This window comes from Geotrypetes seraphini, chromosome 2 (assembly GCF_902459505.1).
Source record: "Geotrypetes seraphini chromosome 2, aGeoSer1.1, whole genome shotgun sequence".
Classification (NCBI taxonomy): Eukaryota; Metazoa; Chordata; class Amphibia; order Gymnophiona; family Dermophiidae; genus Geotrypetes; species Geotrypetes seraphini.
In genome coordinates, this window is record NC_047085.1 from 209,380,044 (window position 1) to 209,405,921 (window position 25,878).

Genomic DNA, 25,878 nt, shown 5'->3' on the forward strand with positions numbered 1-25,878 from the left:
CAGCGGTAAGCAGGGACAGGAGTGACCTCCTCCCCTGTCCCGGCTGGCTCTGCACAATCTCACTTCCTTTCCAACTCCAGCACCTGAAAAGGTCTGCCTTGCGTGCCCTGGTGGTACAGTGGTGAACCAGGGCAGGAGCGATCCTCCTACACTCCTGCCCAATGTAGAGCCACTAATGGAAATGGTTGCTACTACAACCTCATGAGACCACAGGAACTCATGAGGTTACCGTAGTTTTTTTTCTTACAAAATTCCAGAGATTTTTGCATCAGTATCCTGTCTCCTCTTTTGTTTAGACCAATTGAGCCATTAGACTAATTATATCATTAGACTAATTGTCTTTCCACAGACCAACTTACCCATTAGACATGTTGGGTCAGATTCTATAAAGGACGCCTAAATCAGTATCTACATTAACAAGCTCATAATTGGAAAAAAAATTTAATTGGCTGATAAGACACCTACCTATTCTATAACAGGTAGGTGCCTATCGCATGGCACCTAGCAGTGTCTAATGCCTAAATGGGTGTGTTTGGAAATGGAGACAAAGATAAGCGCCGTTAGGACTGATTCTGAAAAGAACTTAGGCGCCTGCAATGTAGGCCAGTAAAATCTTGGCTTACATTTCCAGCGCCTAAGTTTTGTGATAGGCGCCGTAAGATGCAATTCTGTAAACATCGCTTAAGCATGATCGACATGCGGCCGAAACCATTTTTCAAAGTGCCTGCCGATTTAAGCGCCATTTACAGAATGTAGCTCTTTGTATTTTAGACCAATTGTCTGTTAGATGAACTGTCATTAGACCAATTGCCTCTTTGGAGATGAAACCAAAATCTACAACAGGATAGACTTTACTGAAGATGTGGACAAAGCGAGGAGAAACCTAGCAAAGCTTGAAGGAACGTCTAGAATTTGGCAGCTAAGATTTAATCCTAAAAAATACAGGATCATGCATTTGGACTTCAAAAACCCAAGGGAACAGTGGCCTCAGGAATGGCTGAGATATCTTTTCCTGAGCTAGGTCACAGTTTTTCTATTTACTACTACCAGAGCTTACCATCATATGCTTTCAGGTCCTCCTCAGTGACATAGGAATTTGCACCCCACACAACCATTTTGTGGATAAGTGATGGATATTTTCCAGCAGCTATCAGTGCTGTGATGCCACCATCACTCCATCCCAACAAAGAAAACTTCTTAAAGTTCAAGACCTAGAAGGTGACAGACCAAGAAATGTGATTCACAGATCAACAAACTATGAACCCACATTAAGCTGCAATCCAGAGACTTCTAAACACTTGCATATGCTATACATAAATAATAATCCTGGAAATTAACCAACCAAATAAAATAAAAAAATGTGATCAATAAAGTCTCTCTGTTCTGATAACTGGGTAATTTATTTAATTAGGAAAGAAGACATTAAATCAGAAGGCTCTTGCCATTGTTTAAACCTTTCAATCATTAGTCCAACTATCGTCATTCTATTTTAAAACAATTTTATTGATTTTTACCAGCAATCAATAGAATAACAGCCAAAGATAACAAATGATACAATCCCCTCTCACCTAAACCCAACTTCCACAAACCTTCAAGTCAAAAACCAGAGATAATTTTATACAAAAAAAATCCCAAGGACTTTTGTTTCTTATAATCCCTACTTCATTACAACAGTAAATCAATCTACTCATCCCATCCCCTCACCCCTATAACCACCATGCTTAAAATCCCTTGGTGGGTATCCTGCTGAAAATAATACCATTAGTTCTCTCAACAGACTAAACAAAATTATTTAGAATTAAGCTTCTGGCTGTGAGACAAATGAATGTATAAGTATAGGGCAATCAGGTCTCTGATCACCAATCTGTATCTCTTCTATTGGACCTCCCTTTCCTCCATCCCTTACCCCCCTATTCCTTTGGCTTCCAAATCTTCTCTCTCCTTGGTATGATCAAATAACGATTGTGCTTTTGTCCAACATTTGTAGTTCCTTTCTATTCTTTTTGATGCTTATTATTGACCATTATTTGACTTATTATTGACCATTTTGATCCATGAGTTGGTATAAGGAAATACAGCAAGTCTGAATAAACTATAGATCATAAAATATGCAGAAAGGAAGTACAGTATTTCTTTCATTTAGCAGTGAGATGTGCTTCTCTGACTTCCCAGATCATGAGGATATGGAGTTTATTTGGCTATCCAGGGATTCACTTTTTCCCCACCATCTCTGCTTTCTGAACAAATAATTTTGCCTCAAAGCCTCTTATACTTAATTTACCCACCATATCTACAAATAACTCTTCTGTTTCCATGATGATCCATTGACCAGTTGAAGAACCCAAGAAGATTATGGGTTATTCCACAATAAATGGTCCAGTTTTGAAATTTTATATGTGAATAGCATAAGGTTTTAAACTAAGCTGTGCAAAATATTAGACTCAGATATGCATTTGATTCTGAACTAGAGCATCTGCGCTTGAGTGGAACCAAAGTGGCTAATTTCAGTAACTACAGTACATAAACCAAAACTGGTATAAAGCTCAAATTGGGCTTATTTATACAGTTTTTGACAATGAATTCAGATATAAGGATGAACTTACCCAAATTAGATTACTTTTTTCATTATTGTCCAGCAAATTGGACCAAAAAATTATTCGCAAAAGAGGCTCATACTTTGGTCATCAATAACTTTGAAAATATTTTTATCAAATGCTTTGTAACTTTACAAGTATATTAACAATGCTGATATCTGTGCAAATATAAATTATGAACTGTTCAGAAAGAGTTCCTGCAAAAATATGACATGGTAAAATGCCCTCAATAACGTGCTTTAATTTTGCCTTGTTTTTAGGGCAAAATATCTTCATGTGGGCCATATTAGATTTTTTTTTTCCTTTTTATACCACATGAAAGAACATCTTTTCTTCTTCAAAGGACAATGGTCGACATCTTGCTGCCAGACCTTCTATGTTGGATTACTATTACAGGTTCTCATCATCCTTGCGTTGGCCCATGGTGGCTTTGCCACTGCCAGTTCATGAACTGGCAACACAATTAGAAGGATGGAGTTCCCATATCCCCATGGATCCTAGGCTACTATTGTAAAGTGTTCCTTGTTAAGTGATTTGAGCTGTGGCCCAAAATCAGTTTGCCTAAGGGTCACGCCCGATAGCCAGCGAAGGCCAGCCACAGGTCAGGAATCAGTATTCACCAAATGAATGAAAGGTGAATTGAATCATCTCCCCAAAAGAATCTTTAAGGTGGGTTCTTAAGCCCAGTGGGTTCTTGCCAGTGATTCCCAAGCCAGTAAATGTGGGTTTCTTACTCAGATGGGTTTATTTATGGTTCCCAAGTCGAAGTTCTATAAAAAAATAAAATAAAATGACAAAATTTTTTACTTTTATTTTTGGTTTTAATTTTGTTCTAGGTGAGTACATTTTCTATTGTTTGTCATATTTCTTCCACTTTTGTCATTATTGCATCTGGATAGCTGTACAGTCTTCTCACTGTACTCACTGTAGGACGGGGTGTCAAAGTCCCTCCTCGAGGGCCGCAATCCTGTCGGGTTTTCAGGATTTCCCAAATGAATATGCATGAGATCTATTAGCACACAATGAAAGCAGTACGGAATCTATCCCCTTTCAACTTCAGAGGGTGCCCTCGCGTTCTCCCCACCTTGGAGATGGTGAACAACCTGTCCTTATCTACTAAGTCTATACCCTTTCAGTACCTTGAATGTTTCGATCATGTCCCCTCTCAATCTCTTCTGCTCGAGGGAGAAGAGGCCCAGTTTCTCTAGTCTTTCGCTGTACGGCAACTCCTCCAGCCCCTTAACCATCTTAGTTGCTCTTCTTTGGACCCTTTCGAGTAGTACCGTGTCCTTCTTCATGTACGGTGACCAGTGCTGGATGCAGTACTCCAGGTGAGGACGCACCATGGCCCGGTACAGCGGCATGATAATCTTCTCTGATCTGTTCAGGATACCCTTCTTTATCATTCCTAGCATTCTGTTCGCCCTTTTTGCCGCCGCCGCACATTGCGTGGACAGATTCATTGACTTATCGATCAGAACTCCCAAGTCTCTTTCCTGGGCGGTCTCTCCAAGTACCGCCTCGGACATTCTGTATTCATTTATGAAATTTTTGTTACCGACATGCATCACTTTACACTTATTCCCGTTGAACCTCATCTGCCATGTCGATGCCAATTCCTCGAGCCTGATTATGTCATTTTGCAGATCTTCACAATCCCCCTACGTCTTCACTACTCTCAATAACTTCGTATCGTCCGCAAATTTAATCACCTCGCTCGTCGTACCTATGTCCAGATCGTTTATAAAGATGTTGAAGAGCACGGGTCCAAGCACCGAGCCCTGCGGCACCCCAATGGTGATGCTCTTCCAGTCCGAGTAATGTCCATTTATCCCCACTCTCTGTTTCCTATGCTCCAGCCAGTTTTTTATCCACGTATTTCACCTTTGATTTCATGACTCGCAATTTTCTGAATTAGTCGTTCATGCGGAACCTGGTCAAACGCCTTCTGGAAATCCAGATATACAATGTCGATCGGGTCGCCCTTGTCTATCTGCTTGTTTACTCCCAGATAGAAGTTTGTCAAACAAGATCTGCCTTTGCTGAAACCGTGCTGGCTGGCCCTCTTCAGACCGTGTCCGTCAAGGTAATCAATGATGCGGTCCTTTATCAGCGCCTCTACCATTTTTCCCGGTACTGATGTCAGACTCACCGATCTGTAGTTTCCCGGGTCTCTTCTCGAACCTTTTTTGAAGATCGGCGTAACATTCGCCACCTTCCAGTCCTCTGGAATTTTTCCCGATTTGATCGACAGATTGGCTATTAGCTGAAGCAGTTCAGCTATAGTCCCTTTTAGTTACTTGATGACCCTTGGATGAATACCATCTGGTCCCAGGGATTTATCACTCTTAAGCCTATCAATCTGCCTGCATACCTCTTCTAGATTGACCATTAAATCTGTCAGTTTCCCATTTTCGCTTCCAGCATATAGCCTGATGGGTTCTGGTATGTTGTGTATATTCTCTTCAGTAAATACAAAAGCAAAAAATGTGTTCAGTCTGTTGGCGATTGCTTTGTCCTCCCTTAGCACTCCCTTTATTCCTTGGTCATCCAACGGCTTCCTTCGCAGGTCGTTTCCCTTTAATATATCGAAAGAATGGCTTGAAGCTTTTCGCCTCCTTGGCTATTTTTCCTCGTAGTAATGTAATGTAATGTAATGTAATTTATTTCTTATATACCGCTACATCCGTTAGGTTCTAAGCGGTTTACAGAAAATATACATTAAGATTAGAAATAAGAAAGGTACTTGAAAAATTCCCTTACTGTCCCGAAGGCTCACAATCTAACTAAAGTACCTGGAGGGTAATAGAGAAGTGAAAAGTAGAGTTAGAGGAAAAATAAAATAACAAGACAGCATTGATCTAAATACTTGGAAGGTAGAAGAGAGGAGAGAAAGGAATAGAAGCAGAATGGGTTAGCGTCAGTGATGAAGTGGAGCAAGTAAGTTTAGGAGGAGCGATTGAAGTTTCCAGAAAGGGCTTCTTCAGGGAAGAGACTTGGCCGACAGTCCCAGGATGCCTATGTCTCCTCCCCTGCGATGTTCTCCCATCCATGCATTCCCTCCCAGACACACTGCCCGTGCCCCATCCGCTCCAAGGAAGCTGCCCCAGATGAGGCCCACGGTGAATGCAGGATTCTCTCCTCTGCGGGAAAGCCGCCCGGAGCCGACAGTCGATCTTCTTAGCGGATTGCAGGGTGGGAAGAGTTCACACTCTTGGTAGGATCGGGTCTGTGTGCTCTCGGTGGTTGTGGCTGGTCTCGTTGCTGCTTAGGTGTAAAAGCAGTTGATCTCCACTGCTGCTGATATTTAAAAGCAGGCAGATTGATCTCTCCAATGGACTGCAGGGGGAGGAGTTCACGCTCCTGGCAGGATCGGGTCTGTGGGCTCTTGGTGGTTGCGGTAGGTCTCGCTGCTGCTTGTATGTAAAAGCAGTTGTTTTTCTACTGCTGCTGATATTTAAAGCAGGTAGATTGATCTCTTAAACGGGATATTGGGGGAGGAGCTCACATGCCTGGTTGGATCGGGGCAAGGGCTCCTATTATAGGCAGCTGGTCTTGCTGCTACTTAGGTGTTAAAGCAGTTGATCTTCCTAGCGGACTGCAGGAGGTGTGGAGCTCACACTCCTGTCATGATCTGGTCTATGGGCTCTTGGTAGTTGCGGTTGGTCCCAATGCTGCTTAGGTGTAAAAGCAGTTGTTCTCCCACTGCTGCTGATATTTAAAAGCAGGTAGATTGATCTATCTCTTTTGGCCCCTTTTACAACCTTATGGCACCTGTGTTGATGTTGTTTGTGCTTATTAGAGTTTTCATCAGTTTTTGACCTTTTCTATTCCTTAAACTAAGTTTTTTTTTCTCTAATCGCTTCCTTTACCTCTACAGCAGGGATTTCAAAGTCTCTCCTTGAGGGCCACAATCCAGTTGGGTTTTCAGGATTTCCCCAATGAATATGCATTGAAAGCAGTGCATGCACATAGATCTCATGCATATTCATTGGAGAAATCCTGAAAACCCGACTGGATTGCGGCCCTCAAAGAGGGACTTTGAGATCCCTGCTCTACAGTGAGCCACGCCGTTCTTTGTTCTTTTTTGATCCCTTGTTGATACGCGGTATATAAAGATTTTGTGCCTCAGTGACCGTTTCTTAAAAAGGGACCAAGCTTGCTCTTGCGTTTTTATAGTGTTCATCCTCTTCTTAATCTTCTTCTCCACCATGCATCTCATCCCTTCGTAATTCCCTTTACGGAAGTTCAGTGCCGTGGTCATGGTGCTGGACTGATGTTTCGCCCCTGCATCCAAGTTGAAGCGGATCATATTGTGATCGCTGTTTCCCAGTGTCCCTTCTACATCTTTTGCCGGTCCTTGCAGTCCATTTAGAATTAAGTCCAGAATTGAGTTTCCTCTTGTATTTTCCTTGACAAGTTGTTCCAGGAAGCAATCGCCTACAGCATCCAAGAACTTGGTCTCTCTAGTGCAGCTGGAGGTGACTAGGTTCCGATCTATCCCCGGATAGTTGAAGTCGCCCATGATAACTGCTTTGCCTCCCTTGCAGTTGCGTTTAATCTCGTCTTGTCATTTCTCCATCAATTTCCTTGGACTACCCTGGGGGTCGGTAGTAGATGCCGATCTTCGTTTCCAGTCCATTTGTTCCTGGAATTTTGACCCATAGAGACTCTAAGTAGTTCCCAAATCCTGTCCTGGGGGACCCCCAGCCAGTCGGGTTTTCAAGATATCCCTAATGAATATGCATGAGAGATTTGCATACCTGTCGCTTCCATTATATGCAAATCTCTCTCATGCATATTCATTAGGGATGTCTTGAAAACCCGACTGGCTGGGGGTCCTCCAGGACAGGGTTTGGGAACCACTGCTCTAACTTATCTGTCTGTTGTGGCATGTTCTCTCCAGTAGATTCAATTACCTCTTTGACGTATATGGAAAGGCCCCCACCTTTTTGAGCCACTCTGTCTCTGCGGTATAGTTTGTATCCTGGTAGCACTGTGTCCCAGGCATTTTCCTCAGTCCACCATGTTTCTGTGATGCCGATGATGTCAACGTTATCCTTTTGTGCCACAGCTTCTAATTCACCCATCTTATTTCTAAGGCTCCTTGTGTTCGTGTACATACACTTGAGTTTGCAGCCTGTTTCCTTCTTGCATTTCCTTTCCTCTTGTGTCCCTTTCTGTCTGTTTTGCCTGCGATCTGGTGAGGCTTCCCCTCTATCTTCCTGTATGGTATCTTCCAGGTATACTGGTTCCTGAACCATCGACTCTCTCTCTCGGTCGACTGTCGGCTTTTCTCTTCTTCCTAGTTTAAAAGCCTCTAAACTTTTCTCTTGATGTCGCTGGCAAGTAGTCTCGTTCTGTTTCTGCTGAGGTGGAGTCCATCCTTCCTGAATAGCTTGCTCTTCCCCCAGAATGTCGTACTGTACCTGCCACTGTACGACCCTTGCTAAAGTGCTCCTCCCGGGAAACCCACATTTACTGGCTTGGGAATCACTGGCAAAAACCCACTTTTGGGGAGATGATTCAATTCACGTTCCATTTATTTGGTGACTACTGATCCCTGACCCGTGGCTGGCCTTCACTGGCTATCAGGTTTGACCCCCCTAGGCAATGGGGTTGCCAGTTCATGAACTTGCAGTGGCAAAGCCACCATGGACCAAACAAGGATGATGAGAACCTGTAGCAGGAACACAACATATATTCACAATGTGTAATGCATCACGGAACATGTTTGTGTTTCAGGCAGTTTTAAAAGCCATAGAAGATCTGGCAGTAAGATGTCGACCATTGTCCTTTGTAAAAGAAAATAGGCTCTTTTTGTGGTATAAAGAGGAAATAAATTTAAGATGGCCCACATGGAGATATTTTGCCCTGAAAACAAGGCAAAATTAAGTCACAAGTTCATGAGGACATTTTTACCATGCCGTATTTTGTTGGACAGCCCATAATTTATATATGCATAGAAATCAGCATGGTTAATATACAGCAGACCCTCAATATTCATGGGGGTTAGAGCAGAGCCAGCCCGTGAATAGGAAAAATCGCGAATAATTTTTGGGGCCAGCTCTGACCCACCCCCGCCTCCCTCCTGTGTCCCCGACCTTACCTGGTGGTCTAGCAGTGACGGGAACTTACAGCAGCCATTTTGATGATGGCTCTACACGGGGCAGAAGCGTAGGAAGATTGCTCCTGCCCTGCGTCACCGCTAGACCACCAGGTAAGGTCTGAGGGATGTCCAGGGCAGCGTTTCTCCATTAAAAAAACAAGGGGCAAAAAATCATGAATAAACGAATTCGCGAGTGGGAGTGGGAAATCTGCAAATCTGGAGGGGGAGGTGTACTTGTAAAGTTATGAGGCATTTGATAAAATATTTTTCAAAGTTATTGATGACCAAAGTATGAGCCTCATTTTGTGTGATGAATATTTTGGGCCAATTTGCTGGACAATAATGAAAAAGTAATCTAATTTGGGTAATTTCATCAATACATCTGAATTCAGTTAAAAACTGTATAGATAAGCCCAATCTGAGCTTTCTATCAGTTTAAGTTTATGTACTATAGATGCTGAAAGTAGCCACTTTGGTTCCAGTCACGCGCAGACTAACAAGAGTACCCCTCAAATCAGATGCTCTAGTTCACGAGCAAATGCATATCTGAGTCTAATATTTTGCACGGCTTAGTTTTTAAGACCTTAGACCATCGACATAAAATTTCATGGAATTTGAGATGGACCACTTGACATGAAATGACCCACACGATTTTAGTCCAGAAAAATGATGAACTGCAAGAAATTTTCAGAAAGCATGAAAAACATAAGAATTGCCGTTACTGGGTCAGACAAGTGGTCCATCGTGTCCAGCAGTCCGCTCATGCCCTTAGTTCAAAGACCAGTGCCCTGAGTCTAACCTTACCTGTGTATGTTCTGGTTCAGCAAGAGCTTGTCTAACTTTGTCTTGAATCCCTGGAGGGTATTTCCCCTATAACAGCCTCCAGAAGAGCATTCCAGTTTTCTACCACTCTCTGGATGAAGAAGAACTTCCTTATGTTTGTACCGAACCTGTCCCCTTTTAACTTTAGAGAGTGCCCTCTCGTTTTCTCTACCTTGGAGAGGGTGAACAACCTATCTTTATCTACTAAGTCTATTCCCTTCATTATCTTGAATGTTTCAATCATGTTCCCTCTCAGTCTCCTATTTTCAAGGGAGAAGAGGCCCAGTTTCTCTCATCTCTCACTGTACGGCAACTCCTCCAGCCCCTTAACCATCTCTGGACACTTTTGAGTAGTACTGTGTCCTTCTTCATGTTATTAACTACTCCACTGCATTCCAAACATTGGGGAGAGTCTAATCTACTAGCTTGAAACTGTTGTTCCTGTATAAAATATGCTTCATGGAAAACCAGAACTGGCATTTCCTTCATTCTGCGTTTGGGGATCCTTTTGTATGCTATTTCCCACATTCAAGGCTCCCAAGGCGTGGCTTACATGTCTTTTGTAAGCTAGAAACAGAAACTTTATCTGGGGAAATGAAGCCAAAGAAAGCAAGAAGTTTTTTCCCATTTGACCCCATAAACTATCTTTATGCAGTGGCTGAATATACCCCTAGATTCCATAAAATTTGCCCAAATTTGGATGCACACACAGGCCAGATGCAAATTAATTAGTTAATGAGCCAATTAAGTGTCAATAATCAACATTAATTTGTATTACCGTAATTTGGATTTGAACATGCGTCTGCCTACCCACCATCATATAAATATGCACATCTAAATCATCTCATGTGCAACCCAGACTGGTTTGTATTTAGTCAACTTAAACATTAAGGGCCAGAATCAGTAAAAGGTACCAGGAAAAAGTCTCGCTGTTCTATAAAGGGTGTTCTGCTTTAGTGCAAATCTTGTGTTTAACTTTGAGCACCAGGACTTAATGCCTGCTGAAACCGGACATAAATACTGGCATGCAAGTTGGATACGCCTCTGCGGCATTCTATATGACTGTCCTCAATTTTTGAAATGCCCCAGGCCCACCTTTGTCCCCCCCCCCCTTTTTTTTTAGGTTGCACATGAGATGATTTAGGTGAGAATATTTATAATGATAGTGTGTAGGCAGATGCATGTACAAATCCAAATTTCGGTTTTGGTTATGGTGACTGAAACTGGGCCCAAATTCTTTTTCTGTCTGGTTTCAGTTATGGCCAAAAGGCTACGGCCATGGTTTCAGCAGAACCGATGTGTGTTTTTGGTGGAAGCTGAAAATTTTTAGTGCTGAGAGTTTAAAGAAAATTCCTCGTGGGTCTGGCTTGTCCCATTTGGAAAATTTTTCTTTTTTATTTGCCTTTATTGTTTACTTTTGAAGTTGAAATAAACAGTCTTCTCTCAATAATGTGGGCTTGATGGTTTTGGGAAAATCTCTTTGTATCATATTTGTTATTTGATTGTTCCATATTCTTTGTTATGTGTATTACATTCAATTAAAACTTTCTAATTAAAAAAAAAGGAAGCTGAAAATATATGCTTTGCCCTGTTTGTCTCCTTCCCTCCCCTGCAAACAGGAGTTGCCTCTATCCCCCCATCCCTTATCATTGACAGGAATAATTTTTAAGATTACTTGCCTTTATTAATTTATCACATGAATATTACAACCTTCCATCTCTCAACTATCTGGTTTTCAGAGTTCTCTCAGAAACTTTGCAACACTAAGACATGAAGATTTACCTTCATCAAGTCAACAGCATCTTTGGCGTCTCTTTCAAAGAAGTCTGGAGGGAAATCCCGATTTGGAGGGATGGAGTTCCCATATCCCCGTGGATCCCAGGCTACTATTGTAAAGTGTTCCTTGTTAAGTGATTTGAGCTGTGGCCCAAAATCAGTTTGACCGCTCCCTACAAAAAAAAAAAAAAAAAAAGCACATATCAACTTATCTATCTATATATCTAGATCAGTGATTTCCAAACCTGTCCTGGGGGAACATCAGGTTATCAGGATATCCACAAAGAATATTCAAGAGATCAATTTACATGTATTTCCTCACTGATATGCAAACCTATCTCTTGCATATTTATTGCAGATATCCTGAAAACTTGACTGGCTGGGATTCCCACAGGACAGTTTTAGAAATCACTGGTCTAGATATATAGATAGGGTGAGGCAAAAAAAAATAAAAAAATCCTAGGGGTTTTTTTTTTTTTCTGTTTTCTCAGAAATTTACAGCCCACTCTATCTACAGTTCTAGGTTGCTACTATCTACATGTATATGCCAAGGTGGAATGAGATTATCATGGCGAAGTTAAAGACTTTTTAGTATGACTTCCCAGCAATTTATGCGTATTCAAAAATGTTTGCACTGTAAAACTACCATTATTTGAAAAAAAGAAAAAAAAAAAAACCAAACCCTCACAGGGTACCAACTTACTTTAATGACATCACAGTGACATAGTCTTTTGTTGGGAAAGCAATGCTGGAGGCCTATCACACGCTTCATCCAAAGCCGCAAACAACTGCTGGACTAAAGGAAAAGATGCTGGTGATCTGGGACAGTCTACCACAGGGACCAATCGACAAGGCTGTTAAGAACTTCCCAAAGCAACTGAAGGCCTGTGTTAAAACTAGGGGTAGCGTCTTTAGGCAGGATTCTCAAAATGTTGCTGAAAATTAGGTTCTGACAATCACCTAGATCGTACCTACTGGTGCCTAACTTAAGTGGCCCGATAATTGCTCCATTAAAAAACTCATAAAAAAAAACTTAGGTGCCACTAGGCAACCTCCAGGACCAACGCCTGGGTCCATGATGCCTATTGGCGCCATGTGATGCTGAAGCCCAGAAGTAGGTGTGTTCAAGGGCAGTGCCCTGGTTGCAATTCAGCAAGGACCCTAGGCACCGGAAATGTAGGCCTGTAAAACCCTGGTCTACATTTCCAGCACCTAGGGTCCTTGCTAACCACAAATCTGTAAGCAGCGCTTGTCTGTAATTGATATGCGGAATGCACCTTTAACATAATCAGCCAATTTGAGCATTCAGTGACTGCAAAATCCAGACACATTGTTAATTGTATTGGTTTGAGTTATGTTATTTTACTGTATTTTATATCTCGAATATTTTTAACACACAAAAATCACTAGGTAGTAACCCTAAAATGTCAGTAACATCAACACAGATTAAGATTAAACAGTTGCTCAGAAAATGACAAAAAACTCTAGGGCAGTGGTTCTTCAACCCGTCCTGGGGGACCTAAGTCAGGTTTTCAAGATATCCCTAATGAATTCACATGAGGAAGATTTGCATATAATAGATTGCGAATAGTACAAAATGCAGCGGTCAGGCTGATTTTTAGGTTGAAGAAATGCGATCACGTAACGCCCTCCTATCGAGTACTGCATTGGCTGCCAATGGAGGCGCAGGTGAAGTTTAAGTTTGGTTGCTTCTGTTTTAAGGCTTTCTTTGGTTTAGCTCCCAAATATATAATTGAGCTTTTCTCTTTTGCAACCAACAGACATAAGAGAAACTCGCATCTGAATTTTGTTTTTCCATCTGTTAGAGGATTTAAACTTAAAAAACATCATCAAAATCTATTTTCATATCAAGCAGTGTTATGGGGGTAAGGATTTAGAACAATTGCTTTTGCTTACTGACACTTATGGGGAATTTAGAAGACATCTAAAAACATATCTGTTTTCAAAGTATTTAGGCAGCTAATTCATAAAAATTTTATTATGCACTATTTTGATCATTTTAGTGTCTCTAATTATTGGCTTTTAACTTTTTTAGTTTTATTCAACTTCTTTTATTGTTATTTTTAACTATTGTAAACCGCATAGAACTTTACGGCCTTGCGGTATATAAATTGATTATTATAGAGGTGACAGGCATGCAAATCTGCCTCATGCATATTCATTAGGAATATCCTGAAAACCCAACCTGCTGGGGGGTCCCCCAGGACAGTTTTAAGAACCACTACTCTAGGGGGTTACTTCTTTGCCTCACCCTGCAGATAGACAGATATAAATATAGATACATTTCCAGACAGCTGTGTGCAAAATGCAATCATCCCTGGTCAAACTGTATGTTTTGATGAATCTCTAAGTGAACAGAAGCTGCAAAAACTGCATGGTACAAAGTTAAATATGACATCAGTATGCAAATTTTAATGCATAATTACTATTTATTTGTAATTTTCAACATGCCTGTTGCAAACAAACAGAAAAACAGTCACAAGCTGAGAGTTTAGAAGGGTCAGAACACTTGTTTAATTGTGGAATTGTCTTTACCTCACTACCTGAAAGTCTAGGGAGACACTTACAGATATGTTTAGTAATCTGTGTGAAGTAGTTTGTGTGATTTTACCACATGACAGCTGTTAGCAAAAATCTGTGCTAATGATTACTTTGTATTAAAACCAGTCAGCATGGTAAAAACTCACACTAGCTGCTCAACATGATACAGTGGGTTATGGGCATGACATGGGTTGAGCAGAGGAGTATTTGGCTGACAGCTAGTGCGTGGGTCGGTGCCACAGGCTAATAGCACAGCTACATTTAATGCCATATCAAGAGATGGTATTAAGTACAGCCACATAGGGCTAGATTCACTAAGCAAACTGATTGTGTTCCGATCAGTTTGCGAGCCCTTTACGACCAGATTTCCTTCCAACCCGATTCACTAACGCCTGTAGCGATCCGATCGTCCCATGCAAATTAGTAAAACCCCATGCAAAATAGCCAAGCGATCGAGTCTAAGGAAATTCCTGATTGGCCATTGTTTTGACCAATCAGGGACTTCCCTAGACTACTCCCTAAGGAAGTCCCTGATTGGCTGAGGAGCCTGAGGCGCCTCAACCAATCAGGGCCCTAGGCCTCTCCCTGTACATCAGATGATGCGCCGGGGCGGGTCCTAAGGCCGCTATTGTGCAGCGGTGGCCCCGGGCAGCAGGAGCAGGAAGACTTTACTCCTGCTCCCGAAGATAGTTGTAGGAGCAAGAGGGTCCGGGCACCCCTCCTGCTCCCAACTACTTTAAAGTTAGGGGTGGGTGGGCTGGGCCCGACTGCCTGGGCTGACAAGGGGTGGGCCTGAGGGTGGGAGGACTAGGAGCAGGAGGGACCGAGCACCCCTCCTGCTCCCAACTTTTTCGTGATGGGGGTGGGTGGGCCGTGCAGGGAGGAGGGCGAGGGCTGGTATCGAGCAGGGCTGGTGTGTCGGGCCAGTGCCCGATCTCTCTTCCCTGCTCGCCGGACTCTCCTACTCTCTGCTGCCGTTCCTCGCAGTGCAAGCCAGCTTTAAAACCACGGGCTTGCACTGCAGGGAATGGCGGCAGAGAGCAGGAGAGTCCAGGAGCAGGCAAGAGAGATCTGGGCTGGGATGAGCCCTGACAGCAGTGACAGGAGGTTGCTTCTTCTGTCACTACTGTCAGGGTATGCGCATGAGCAGGGATCGCTCTGGCTGTGGGTAGAGGGTGTGTAGGGGGTGTGCTAACGATGTCCCCATTTGCATGCAGGCCTTTACTGAATCAGTCGGCCAGCATGCAATTGGAAATGGATCGTGCAGTTTGGAGGTTTAGTGAATCCTGCCTATAATTAGCAGCCTAGTAAGACACCAAAACAAGACCTGCCTATAATGAGCCAAAATCTTTAGCACTTAAGTAACTTTTGGGAAGTTAGGACTGATGAATCACCCCTGAGACAATAAGATAAATGATCATTTTACACTTTGAAGTGTGTACTACTGCAGTATTCCTGGAGTTGCTATTTTGTTGTCAGTGTCATTGTAAGGGAGTGGGGCACCAAAAGTGGTGATAGGAAGGGTCTCTGAAAGGCACTCCTGCCCCCTTTTTCAAATCTTTGCTGGCACCAAGCAGTCTGTTCTATTTGCTACTCACGCTGGTCTCATTCCTCCCTTTGCATTCACTTTCTATTTACAGGACCAGGAAGTGACATCAGAAGGCAGGCACAGCCAATGTGGTCGCTGCCGGTGAGAATTTGAAGAGGTAAGGGATGGGGTAAGGGGTACGGTGATGCCAGGGTGGCAGTAAAGTGTGGATCGGGGGCATATGGTGTGGCAATGCTGGGTGCCTCAACCCTGGGCACCAACTTTTCCCTTGCTATGTCATTGTTTGTTGTTGACCTTTTGCTTTTTGGACTATTTACTTAAAACCTGGAGTGAAGTCAGGAAATTAAGTTTGGTGGAGTTTTTTTTTATGCCTCATGGCTTTTTATCTCCACAGCAGGATGCCTATAATTATTTTGTCTGCAGCCCCTGGTTAGGAACTTTTATTCTTTGTGGGGTGTTTAGCACTGAGACATCTTCATAGTGATCTGCATTTCATATTTTGTAGTCATTTCCTCCTTTGGTTTCAGGTTTATAGGCAGGTGCTGCTTTGGTTTTGATGATTTAAACCTACTTCCTCTGTTATAGTCCGAGCCCAGTAATATAGCCATGAACCTTTCCCTCTCAATCCAATCTCCAAACACCCCCTTCCCCACCACCACCAACAAAAGCAGACCCTCCAAACTTGTAGCCCTCTCAGAGCAGACTCCAAAAGCAAAATCCCTATACCCTAACCCTTCAATCTGGGAGTCTAGTGGTGCAGGACTGAAATGGTTCCCCTTCACTCCCAACCTGGTAATGCTCCGAGTGCAAAATGGTAGATCTGACCTCTACTAATGGACTCCTAGCAGAAATCCCTATATAAGGGCAATTGCTCTTTATAAACGATAAGATGCAGACAAGAATTACCAAATAAATAAATTCCAGACCTAGAACTCCAGGAAGCAGAAGAACCGCATGGCTGCCTGTCCCTGTGCGCTGATAATGCAGCTGAACTCCATTCACTGCTGTCTTGGCAGATGTCACAGACGTTCTGAAACCACAAACACTTAGCACATTTATTTAAGCATATACAGTGGTACCTCGGTTTACGAGTGCACCGGTTTGCGAGTGTTTTGCAAGACGAGCAAAACATTTGCAAAATCGGTGCCTCGGAAACCGAGCATGGCTTGATTTACGAGCACCCTCACCCTGTGATCCGGCCCCCCCCGCCTCGAACCGGCACCCCCCCCCCCCGCCACGATCCGACCCCCCCGCCACGATTGGGCACCCCCCCGACACAATTGGGCACCCCCCCAGCCACTTCTTACCCTCATCTGGGCACTCTTGAAAATCGGCCTCCTCGTCTGCTGGGCCTTGAGCATCTGAGCATGCTCAAGGCCTGCGAGTTCATGTTCACGTTCAGTACGTTAACTCGCAGGCCTTGAGCATGCTCAGATGCTCAAGGCCCAGCAGACGAGGAGGCCGATTTTCAAGAGTGCCCAGATGAGGGTAAGAAGCGGCGGGGGGGTGCCCAATTGTGTCAGGGGGGATGTCGGATCGTGGCGGGGGGGGTGCCTAATCGTGGCGGGGGGGGGTCGGATCGTGGTGGGGGGTGCCAGTTCGAGGCAGGGGGGGTGCCGGATCGCAGGGGGGGGTGCCTGATTGCAGGGGGGGCCTTTGAGGGGAGCAATGCTGGTTCTCGGGGGGTGGGGAACGCATCAAAGCGAGTTTCCATTATTTCCTATGGGGAAACTCGCTTTGATAAACGAGCATTTTGGATTAAGAGCATGCTCCTGGAACGGATTATGCTCGTAATCCAATATACCACTGTATGTAGTTTTTAAAGTTGCATTCTGCATTTATAATTCAAGCAGGGAACAGAATAAAATACATATATGATTAAAAAAACAAAAAAAACCCATAAAGAAAATGCAAAAATGTACTTCTGCCAATGTAAAACGTCCTATGTATGAGGGTTGATTCATAAGTCATGGCAACTATTTTTTTTATTCTCTTGAAAATGCGTTAACACTGGAAATCTAATAAATACGTTTGAAAGTGTATGACATATATTTCTTAATGTTGCCACCAGATAAGAATTTAGTGCAAGTGTTTCTGGTAGGGGAGAAGCAAAAAAAAAAACCCATGACATTTGAAATCATTGTTTTATTATAGCATACGGCGTACATGAACAAGTACAAACTGTTTAACTGTTAACATCCTTCAAAGTAGTCTCCCAGGTTGTCTATGACTTTGATCTGATTCCTAAAGTAAGCAAATTAAATGGAAACACTTTTAAAACGGAGAATAGTGAAGTTTCTGGAATCCGGTAGATTCACTAGAGGTAGGTCTTGTCAGACAAATCTGATCAATTTCTTTGACTGGGTGACCAGAGAATTGGGTAGAGAAGGTTGAAGAATGGTCTGAAATCTGGCAGCTAAAATTTAATGCTAAGAAATGCAAGGTCATGCATTTGGACGGCAAACACCCAAAGGAACGGTACAGTTTAGGGGGTAAAGAACTTATGGGCACGACAGAAGAGCGGGACTTAGGTGTGATTGTATGTGATGATCTTAAGGTAGAAACAAAATAACACTCACCACTTCAACCAGAAAAGTGCAACTCACTACTCAGGCCTCAGAACTGGAGCCTACGCGCAGTTGTGTAATCACAAACTAGAGTGATCAGCGTAGTATCTTTGCTCCTTGCTCCAATCATTTGCCAAGAGGGAATCGTACTAAAACACACATAATCTTTAATAACTTAATTATATATATTTTTTTGTGTTTTTTTATAAATTTTTAAGAGTTTTTAAATTTTCAACGTTTTAAAATTCACAGCAGTAGCTCTGCAGTTCCACTCCCATAACTATTATTTAATCATTTGCACTTCTCCAGAATATTGAAAAAATTGACGAAGTACTTATCTCAAAAAGTGCTTGTCTCTGGACGTGCTCTTCAAGCAGTGCTTATCGCTACACATGCTGATGCGGCCAGCATTTTGCGGACTCACTACTTGTCCGCTGCTTCAGGGCCAGCACTGCGGCATCCAGCTACAATTTAATTCTACAAATTAAAAAATTTAAATTAGCTTTTTGTACAGCTAGAACCTATTCCAAACACACACAGTGTTACTTACAGCATTGAGTTCTGCCGTCAAGATTTTCAAACCAACCTAAAATGGCGACAGCGTCTGTTATTTATACAAGCTCAATAGACGACGTAGCAACGTCAGAGCTTCGTGACATAACTCCTTCCACCACATTCATTCATAGATTCTACCAAAGGAATAATCCACTTATATCTAGTAAAAGTGTTGCCACTCCATGTTTTTATTTAAGTCCATCGGGCTCAAAGTATCCAACCTGTGGATCCAGCGCTGCTCACATTGTGCCAGGAAGCGTCTAAAGTCGCCCCCTCGCACCCCCGGAGTCATAACTTCAATTACCACCACCTTTAAAGATGTAAATTCGTGGTTAAAGTCAATGCAATGTTGTGCTAAGGGAGCCCCTATATTACGGTTTTTTATATTGCTTTTGTGTTCAGTGAGGCGGATATTTAGTTTTCTCAAAGTTTGTCCTACATACAGACTGTCACAGGGGCATTGTATTACATATATTACCCCCGATGTTTTGCAATCAGAATCATGTTTCAAAATATATTGTTTCCCATCACTCGGATTACAGAATGTCCCAGTACATAACATAACTTCACACATTTGGCATGATCCGCATTTCTGATGTCCCAAATGCGTTGTTTCCCCTATAGATTGAATGGGCAAAATTTAGGGGAACAGGATCTCTTTAAGATTGCGGTTCCTACGGTATGCAATCCTCAAATGGTAGTCCTTAAACGTCCCCGATATTTTTAAAATATCTCAATGTTTCCTAAGAGATCTAACTATTTGGTAACTTTTACTGGAATAAGTAACCACACAAGTCATACACTGTTCCCCCATTTGTTGATCTACTGAACGTTTAGGGGCAAACAGAGCATCCCGTTGACTGTAGAGAGCTCTTTTATAGGCCGTCAAAACTATTTTGGGGGGGATACCCTCTTTGAAGAAATGTACATTTCAAATCATTAGCCTGTGCCTTAAACTCAGTAATGGAGGAACATATTCTCCTGATTCTTAAAAATTGAGAATATGGCAAGCTTCTTTTAAGAGAAATAGGGTGGGCACTCGAAAAATGAAGGACCGAATTACAATCAGTCGGTTTAATATACACTTCTGTGCAAAAAGCCCCATCTTTCACCATAATGTTAACATCCAAGAATGAAATCTGAGCAGGGCTATAAGCATTAGTAAACTTAACTTTAGGATAACACATATTCAGATAGAAAAAAAACATAAAAAGGGTGTCCAACCCCCCATTCCAAACAAGAAAAATGTCATCTCTATATCTCATCCACACCTTAACATCCTTAAAAAAAGGGGACCCATATACCCAATCATGTTCAAATTTATCCATAAACAAGTTGGCAACCGAGGGGGCCATAGTAATGCCCATCGCAATCCCTGATCTTTGATGGAAAAGATGATCCTCGAACATAAAAAAACTCTCATGGAGAACAATATCTGCCAACTTGCAAATAAAGTCTGTGGGTACCCTTGGATTAACCCTTCTATCTAAAGTTTGTTGAATTATAGCCAGTGCTTCATTCTGTGGAATTATTGTGTAAAGAGAACATACATCAATAGTAACTAATAACGAGTGTGGATCAGGGCTCACACCCTCAAGTTTCTTCAAAAACTCAGAAGTACCTTGAATGTATGACTCTTGGCCAATGATTGGAGCAAGGAGCAAAGATACTACGCTGATTACTCTAGTTTGTGATTACACAACTGCGCATAGGCTCTTTTCTGGTGGAAGTGGTGAGTGTTATTTTGTTTCTATTTTTACTACTACCACTTGGGATATCTGGTGATGATCTTAAGGTAGCCAGACAGGTTGAAAAGGTGACAGCGAAAGCTAGAAGGATGCTAGGGTGCATAAGAGGAGGCATGAACAGTAGGAAAAAGGAGGTAATGATGCCCTTGTATAAGACCTCATTTAGAATATGGTGTACAATTCTGGAGACTGCATCTTCAAAAAGATATAAAAAGGATGGAGTCGATCCAGAGGAAGGCTACTAAAATGGTATGTGGTCTTCGTCATAAGGCGCATGGGAACAGACTTAAAAATCTCAATCTGTATACTTTAGAGCTGGCATGTCCAACTTCAAACAGGTCGTGATCTACTTTTTCCAGCCAAAAGTGCCGGTGATCTACCACCATAAAAATCAAGGGCTCCTTTTACAAAGGTGTGCTAGGGCCTAATCGCGCACATTAAATTTTTCCAAATGCGCTAGCCATTACTGCCTCCTTTTTAGGAGGCGGTAGATTTTAATATTACTTGAGGTCGACCCACAGCTCGATGATCTGATACCCAATGTTAACCATTGTATTGCCAAACTTCGGTCCTAGGCGACGATGGTCCAAATGAAATTAAATGCTGCCAAGACTAAGCTTTTATGGATTGTCCCAAAGTTACACTCTCTTCCTTCTGCTGTGATCTTAGACTCAGGAGAATTGCTGAAAATTGAGTTTTCCTCTCTAATATTGGGTATTGTCACTGATTCTTCATTTACATTCTTGGAACAATTAAGTTTGCTTGTAAAAAAGTGTTTTTTCAGCCTCCATGTTCTGAGAAGAGTGAGAGTACTCTTTCATTGGCAACATTTCTCAGTATTGGTTCAATCAATCATTTTGTCAAAGCTGGATTACTGCAATTCAGTGTATTTGGGTCTTTCAAAGGTCAGTCCGCAGAGACTTCAACTAAGACGAAATACTGCAGCTAAGCTTATTTTCGGTAAGAGTAAATTCCATCACGTGACCCCCCTCTGCTCAGGGAATTACATTGGCTCCCAGTGTATCTCAAAATTCAATTCAAGTGCATTTGTATTGCATTTAAGATCTTATTTGGCATTTTCATCACTTTGGTTCCTTTAGACTGGAATGTGTCAGAAGTTCTCAAAAATTAAAACTTACATTTCCCTCTCTCAGTGGTATAAACAGAACCTTCAAGAGATTTAGTCATTCTTTTGCTTTTAAATTAACTGAATTCTGGAATGTTTTACTGTTTACATTAAGAAGTTTAAGTTCTTTTGCTTTATTCCAGAAAGCTCTGAAAACCTTTTTGTTTGCTAAACATTTTGGAAACTAACTATTCTAGTCTCTTTCCTTGTCAAGTTTATGTATTATGTATTACATTATTGTTAACTGAGTTGAACTCCTTTTGGTTGATGACCTGTTCTATAAAACTAAGTTTTAGTTTAGTTTTTGCTCTTCTTTGGAACACTCATCTTCATTATACTGGGGTGGCTGGATGTAAGAAGGCCAAATCTGCTAAATTAGTATAAACACTGGCTGAATCTGGTCCAAAACTGTCAGTGTCCCAAAGTCTTAAAGGGCAACAGGAACTGAAGACCTCTGGATGATGTGCAATACAAGGACTGAAGATGCCCAAACCATACATGCAATTCAAAAAGTAAAAATATGAATTCATCACACTGGCACCAATAATCAAATACCACCAAACAATCATCAAAAAAACTCAAACACCTGTCCATCAAACCAGATGAAATCAAATACCGCCAAACAAGTTCAAATACCACAACACATGATTTAATAAATTTTGCACACAGTGTAGAATCAACGCAAAGGCAATGTGAAATAAAATTGCAGTGTAGAATCAATGCAAAGGCTAGGCAAAATAAAATTGCAGAGGCAAGCAAAAGTCACAGTGGTTTGATCCAATTTGAAGACAAGGCATAGGCAAGTTCAAACAAAATTAGAAAAGCCTGCCAAAATCACCAAAGTCTTCACACTTTGTTGTGTCTGCCCAAAAACGTTTAACAAAAGCGAACTGTAAAACGACAATGACCAGCACATGACACAACTAATACGGTAAGTGTATTCAGCTAAAGCCCGGGTGAATGGATATCACCCAGTATATAACACACTTCTAAGGGGTGTTTGGGCGAAGGCAGGAATGGGTGATTCTGAAAGGCAGGACACCAGGTATGACGCCAGGCCTGTGGTGTATCATCGCTAGGCGTGGTCAACAGCCCCTTGGGGTACCCACGAAAACAACAAACGCCCCAAATATGCCCGCAGGTAAGATTCACGGAGGCAGGGAAAAAAGACAGGCAATGGATCAGCAGCAGCGGCAAGCCCTTGGCAGATGACCTGTCGGCAAGAGCTCTCTCCTAGCGACGGAGCGAACAGCTAGAGAGATGGATCCAAGTGGGGCAGGACCCCCCACAATCTACAGGTAGATCATGATCTGTTGGACATGCCTGCTTTAGAGGAAAGGCGGGAGAGGGGAGATATGATAGAGATGTTTAAATACCTATGTGGCGTAAATGTGCATGAGTTGAGTCTCTTTCAATTGAAAGGAAGCTCTGGAATGAGAAGGCATAGGATGAAGTTAAGAGGTGATAGACTCCGGACAGAAAGGGTGGTAGATGCGTTGAACAGTCTCCCGGAAGACGTGGTGGAGACAGAGACTGTGTCTGAATTCAAGAAGGCGTGGGATAGGCATGTGAGATCTCTAGGAGAGAGAAGGAGAAAATGGTTACTGCAGACCATCTGCCATCTGCAGTAACCATTTTCTCCTTCTCTCTCCTAGAGATCTCACATGCCTATCCCACGCCTTCTTGAATTCAGACACAGTCTCTATCTCCACCACGTCTTCCGGGAGACTGTTCAATGCATCTGCCGCCATAGAAACATGATGGCAGCCATTCAGGGAGTGGCGTGGGCCCAAGCTGTAGCGTGAAAAGCTCACTCCTGCCTAGTGTGCCACCAGAATTTATAAAAGTACTGGGGGGGTGTGTGTGTGCAAAAAAATTGTTAGTCAGCTGGGACGGATCCCTCTGTTCCAGCCTACCACTAGACCACCAGAGGGGGGACAGGTTACAGAACCTGGCAGGGAGGGGGGACAGGGTGCAGAGCCTGGCAAGGAGTGTGGGGTTGCCTGCAGTAACTAAAGGATTAGTAGGATGATACTATGGCAGGTATAAAGAAGCCTTTGAAAAGAACTCATTTAACTTCAACTGTAACCCGATGGACAAGAAACTTTGAGGACTATACTTTTGAGATTTTCCTTAAGAGTTTGCAAGAAGGCCCACCCTTAGCAGAAAGTATACAGCTTCAGGACTTACATTAATTTCTTACACAGATGTATATCCATCCAGCAAGAACTATAAAACTGGGTTTCCCAACACATGGAACCTGTCATAAATGTGGCCAGAAGGAGTCTCCATATAAACAGCATTTGGGAGAGTCAGCCTATCCAGTCTTATCTGAATCAGATCTGGGCATATCTTGGATGGATACATGGCCAGCAATGACAGGCAACACCCAAGAACTGTCTATTAGATGATATGTCAGGCATAGTTGAAAGTGCCAACATCCGCTACAATAGCGATGAATTTGCTATTTGTCCACTTTTATTTCTTCTTATGCATAACATATAATGCTATTACTATAAGGGAGTTCAGACCTCCACCCGAGTAATATAACTCACGGTGGTGGTGTTCTTCATAATTCCCAACATAGCATTAGTTTAACATATGTGACTTTTCTTCTTAATTAATATTCCTTTTTACTAAATTTGTAATCAATAAGTCAGTAACTTAATAACTTAGCTTTTTAGCAGGTTATTCCCCTTTCCTGCTAAAAAGTCCCTGACTCTCCTGCTCTCTGCCAAGTACTGCCCTGGCTTTCCTCCACAGTGCAAGCCCATGGTTTTAACCGGGTTAAAACCACGGGCTCGCTGGGCTAGTAAAAGTAAAAATTTTTTTAAAGTCGCTGCTCTTCGACGCATGCGCAGACAATCTACAGATGCGCATGTATCCCGGCGGTCGGTTGGGGACGTGATTCCGATCGCCCTCATTTGCATGAGGGGGATTCGTGAATCAGCCCCCGGACACGGATCAGATCCGATCTGTGCCCTTAGTGAATCTAGGCCTTGGTTTGGCCACTTAGAAGCAGGATAGAAGGACCTTCAGTCTGAACCAGTATGGAAATTCTTATTTTGTTATGTAAGGGAGTAATTCTCCTTAATCTGTTTATTTCTGATTTCAGAATGAAGAAAAATAAAAACTGTGGCCTCGCTGTTTAATTGGTAACACTTAAATATCTAATGGAAGTGCCAGGTTTGTGCTGCTTTTTCCGCTTCTATATTTGTAAGATATCAGCACCAGTTGTGCATGTTGGTAAGTGTGTGTTACCATTCCCGCCCTATCCCGCCCTATCTCTAGCCCCATTCACGCCCTATCTCCGCAGATTCCGTCTCTGTCTCCACCTTTTCCTCTCCCTGCGGATTCTGTCCTCATTTGCACAAACCTAATCTAATCTAATCAGGATTTCTTAATCACAGTTTTCCAGAACTGGTTCAAGGCGATTTACAGGTTAATAGGCCCATGTAAAATCATGGGGAAATACAAAATATAAAGAAGATTTTGTGATTTTATATTTAAATCTTTTTTTATAAAAGTATAAAAAGTAACAATATTCTGTACAACTGTTTATAAATCACAAATAAAGCCTTCCATTTCAATCTGGTTTTGGTATACCATTCTCAAAGATTCAGCTGCCTATATTTTTAAATCATCTGGGAAGGTAATTGGATTGTCTTTCAGACATAGGTGTAGAAAATAACCTAAACTGTGTAGTAGATGAACAGGAAAATAAGTGTCTATTAAATGTTCGAAATGTTTTTTGATGCCAGCAACAATGGATGTATCTGTTGCAGTAACAGTAAAACGCTTGAGCAGCTGGGCACATGATGGAAGGACATTGCAGATGGAAGACAAGACACAAAGGATGTCATTTAACAGTAGTTCATTGAAATCCAAAGTTTGTCCCTGCGGGCTCTGCCCCCATCCCCGCCCCACAGATAATCACAGGTACACATCCCCGTGTCATTCTCTACTCCTGGTCTTATAGGTACAATATTTTACAAAAGATTCTATATTTAGAAGAACCTTTTGTGAATACCACCAGAACTGAAAAGAAAAATCAAGAGGAACTGGAGCAAAAATCCAGAAACACAACACTAATATCCTCCAGTTTAAACGCTGAAACTAAAGCTCAAGGCTGAACTATTTTTTATCTAAAATTGGATGAACACGTTTCTAAACCAACTTAAAGGTTGTGGTATAGTTGAGAGAAAGGGTTTCAGAAATCCTGCAACGTTCAATATATGAACGCCAAGATGGTAATGCAGGAAGGATTCTCGTTCATCGACCCAACTCTCTCACTCATTATTTAAGGCATTGGAGTCAATAAAACGATATGTTAAATAAATACTGCACTTATCTTTAGACTTTATGTAGAAAAGTGCATCCGTGCAAAAAGTGCTTTCAGCAGTACTATTGGTTAATCCTGCCCTGGGGGCCCGTTTCACCAGCGGTTGATGGCTTCTTCGGGGGTCTTTC

The 25,878-nt window shown here is 42.3% G+C and overlaps 1 protein-coding gene across 7 annotated transcripts in view; it reads right to left on the reverse strand.

Moving 5' to 3' along the window:
• Window positions 1–25,878, reverse strand: part of BPHL (biphenyl hydrolase like) — a 69,342-nt gene that overhangs the window by 34,253 nt on the left and 9,211 nt on the right. For 2 of the 7 annotated variants that reach the window (XM_033934840.1, XM_033934842.1), the window contains exons 2-4: window positions 16,339–16,442; window positions 11,308–11,474; window positions 1,058–1,211 (exon numbers count right to left, since the gene is read on the reverse strand). In XM_033934840.1, the coding sequence (XP_033790731.1) occupies window positions 1,058–1,211; window positions 11,308–11,474; window positions 16,339–16,442 (425 nt within the window). Of the gene's footprint in view, window positions 1–1,057; window positions 1,212–11,307; window positions 11,475–16,318; window positions 16,608–25,878 lie in introns of those variants that run through there. The other 5 variants (XR_004538447.1, XM_033934838.1, XM_033934839.1 and 2 more) reach the window with 5 other exon arrangements.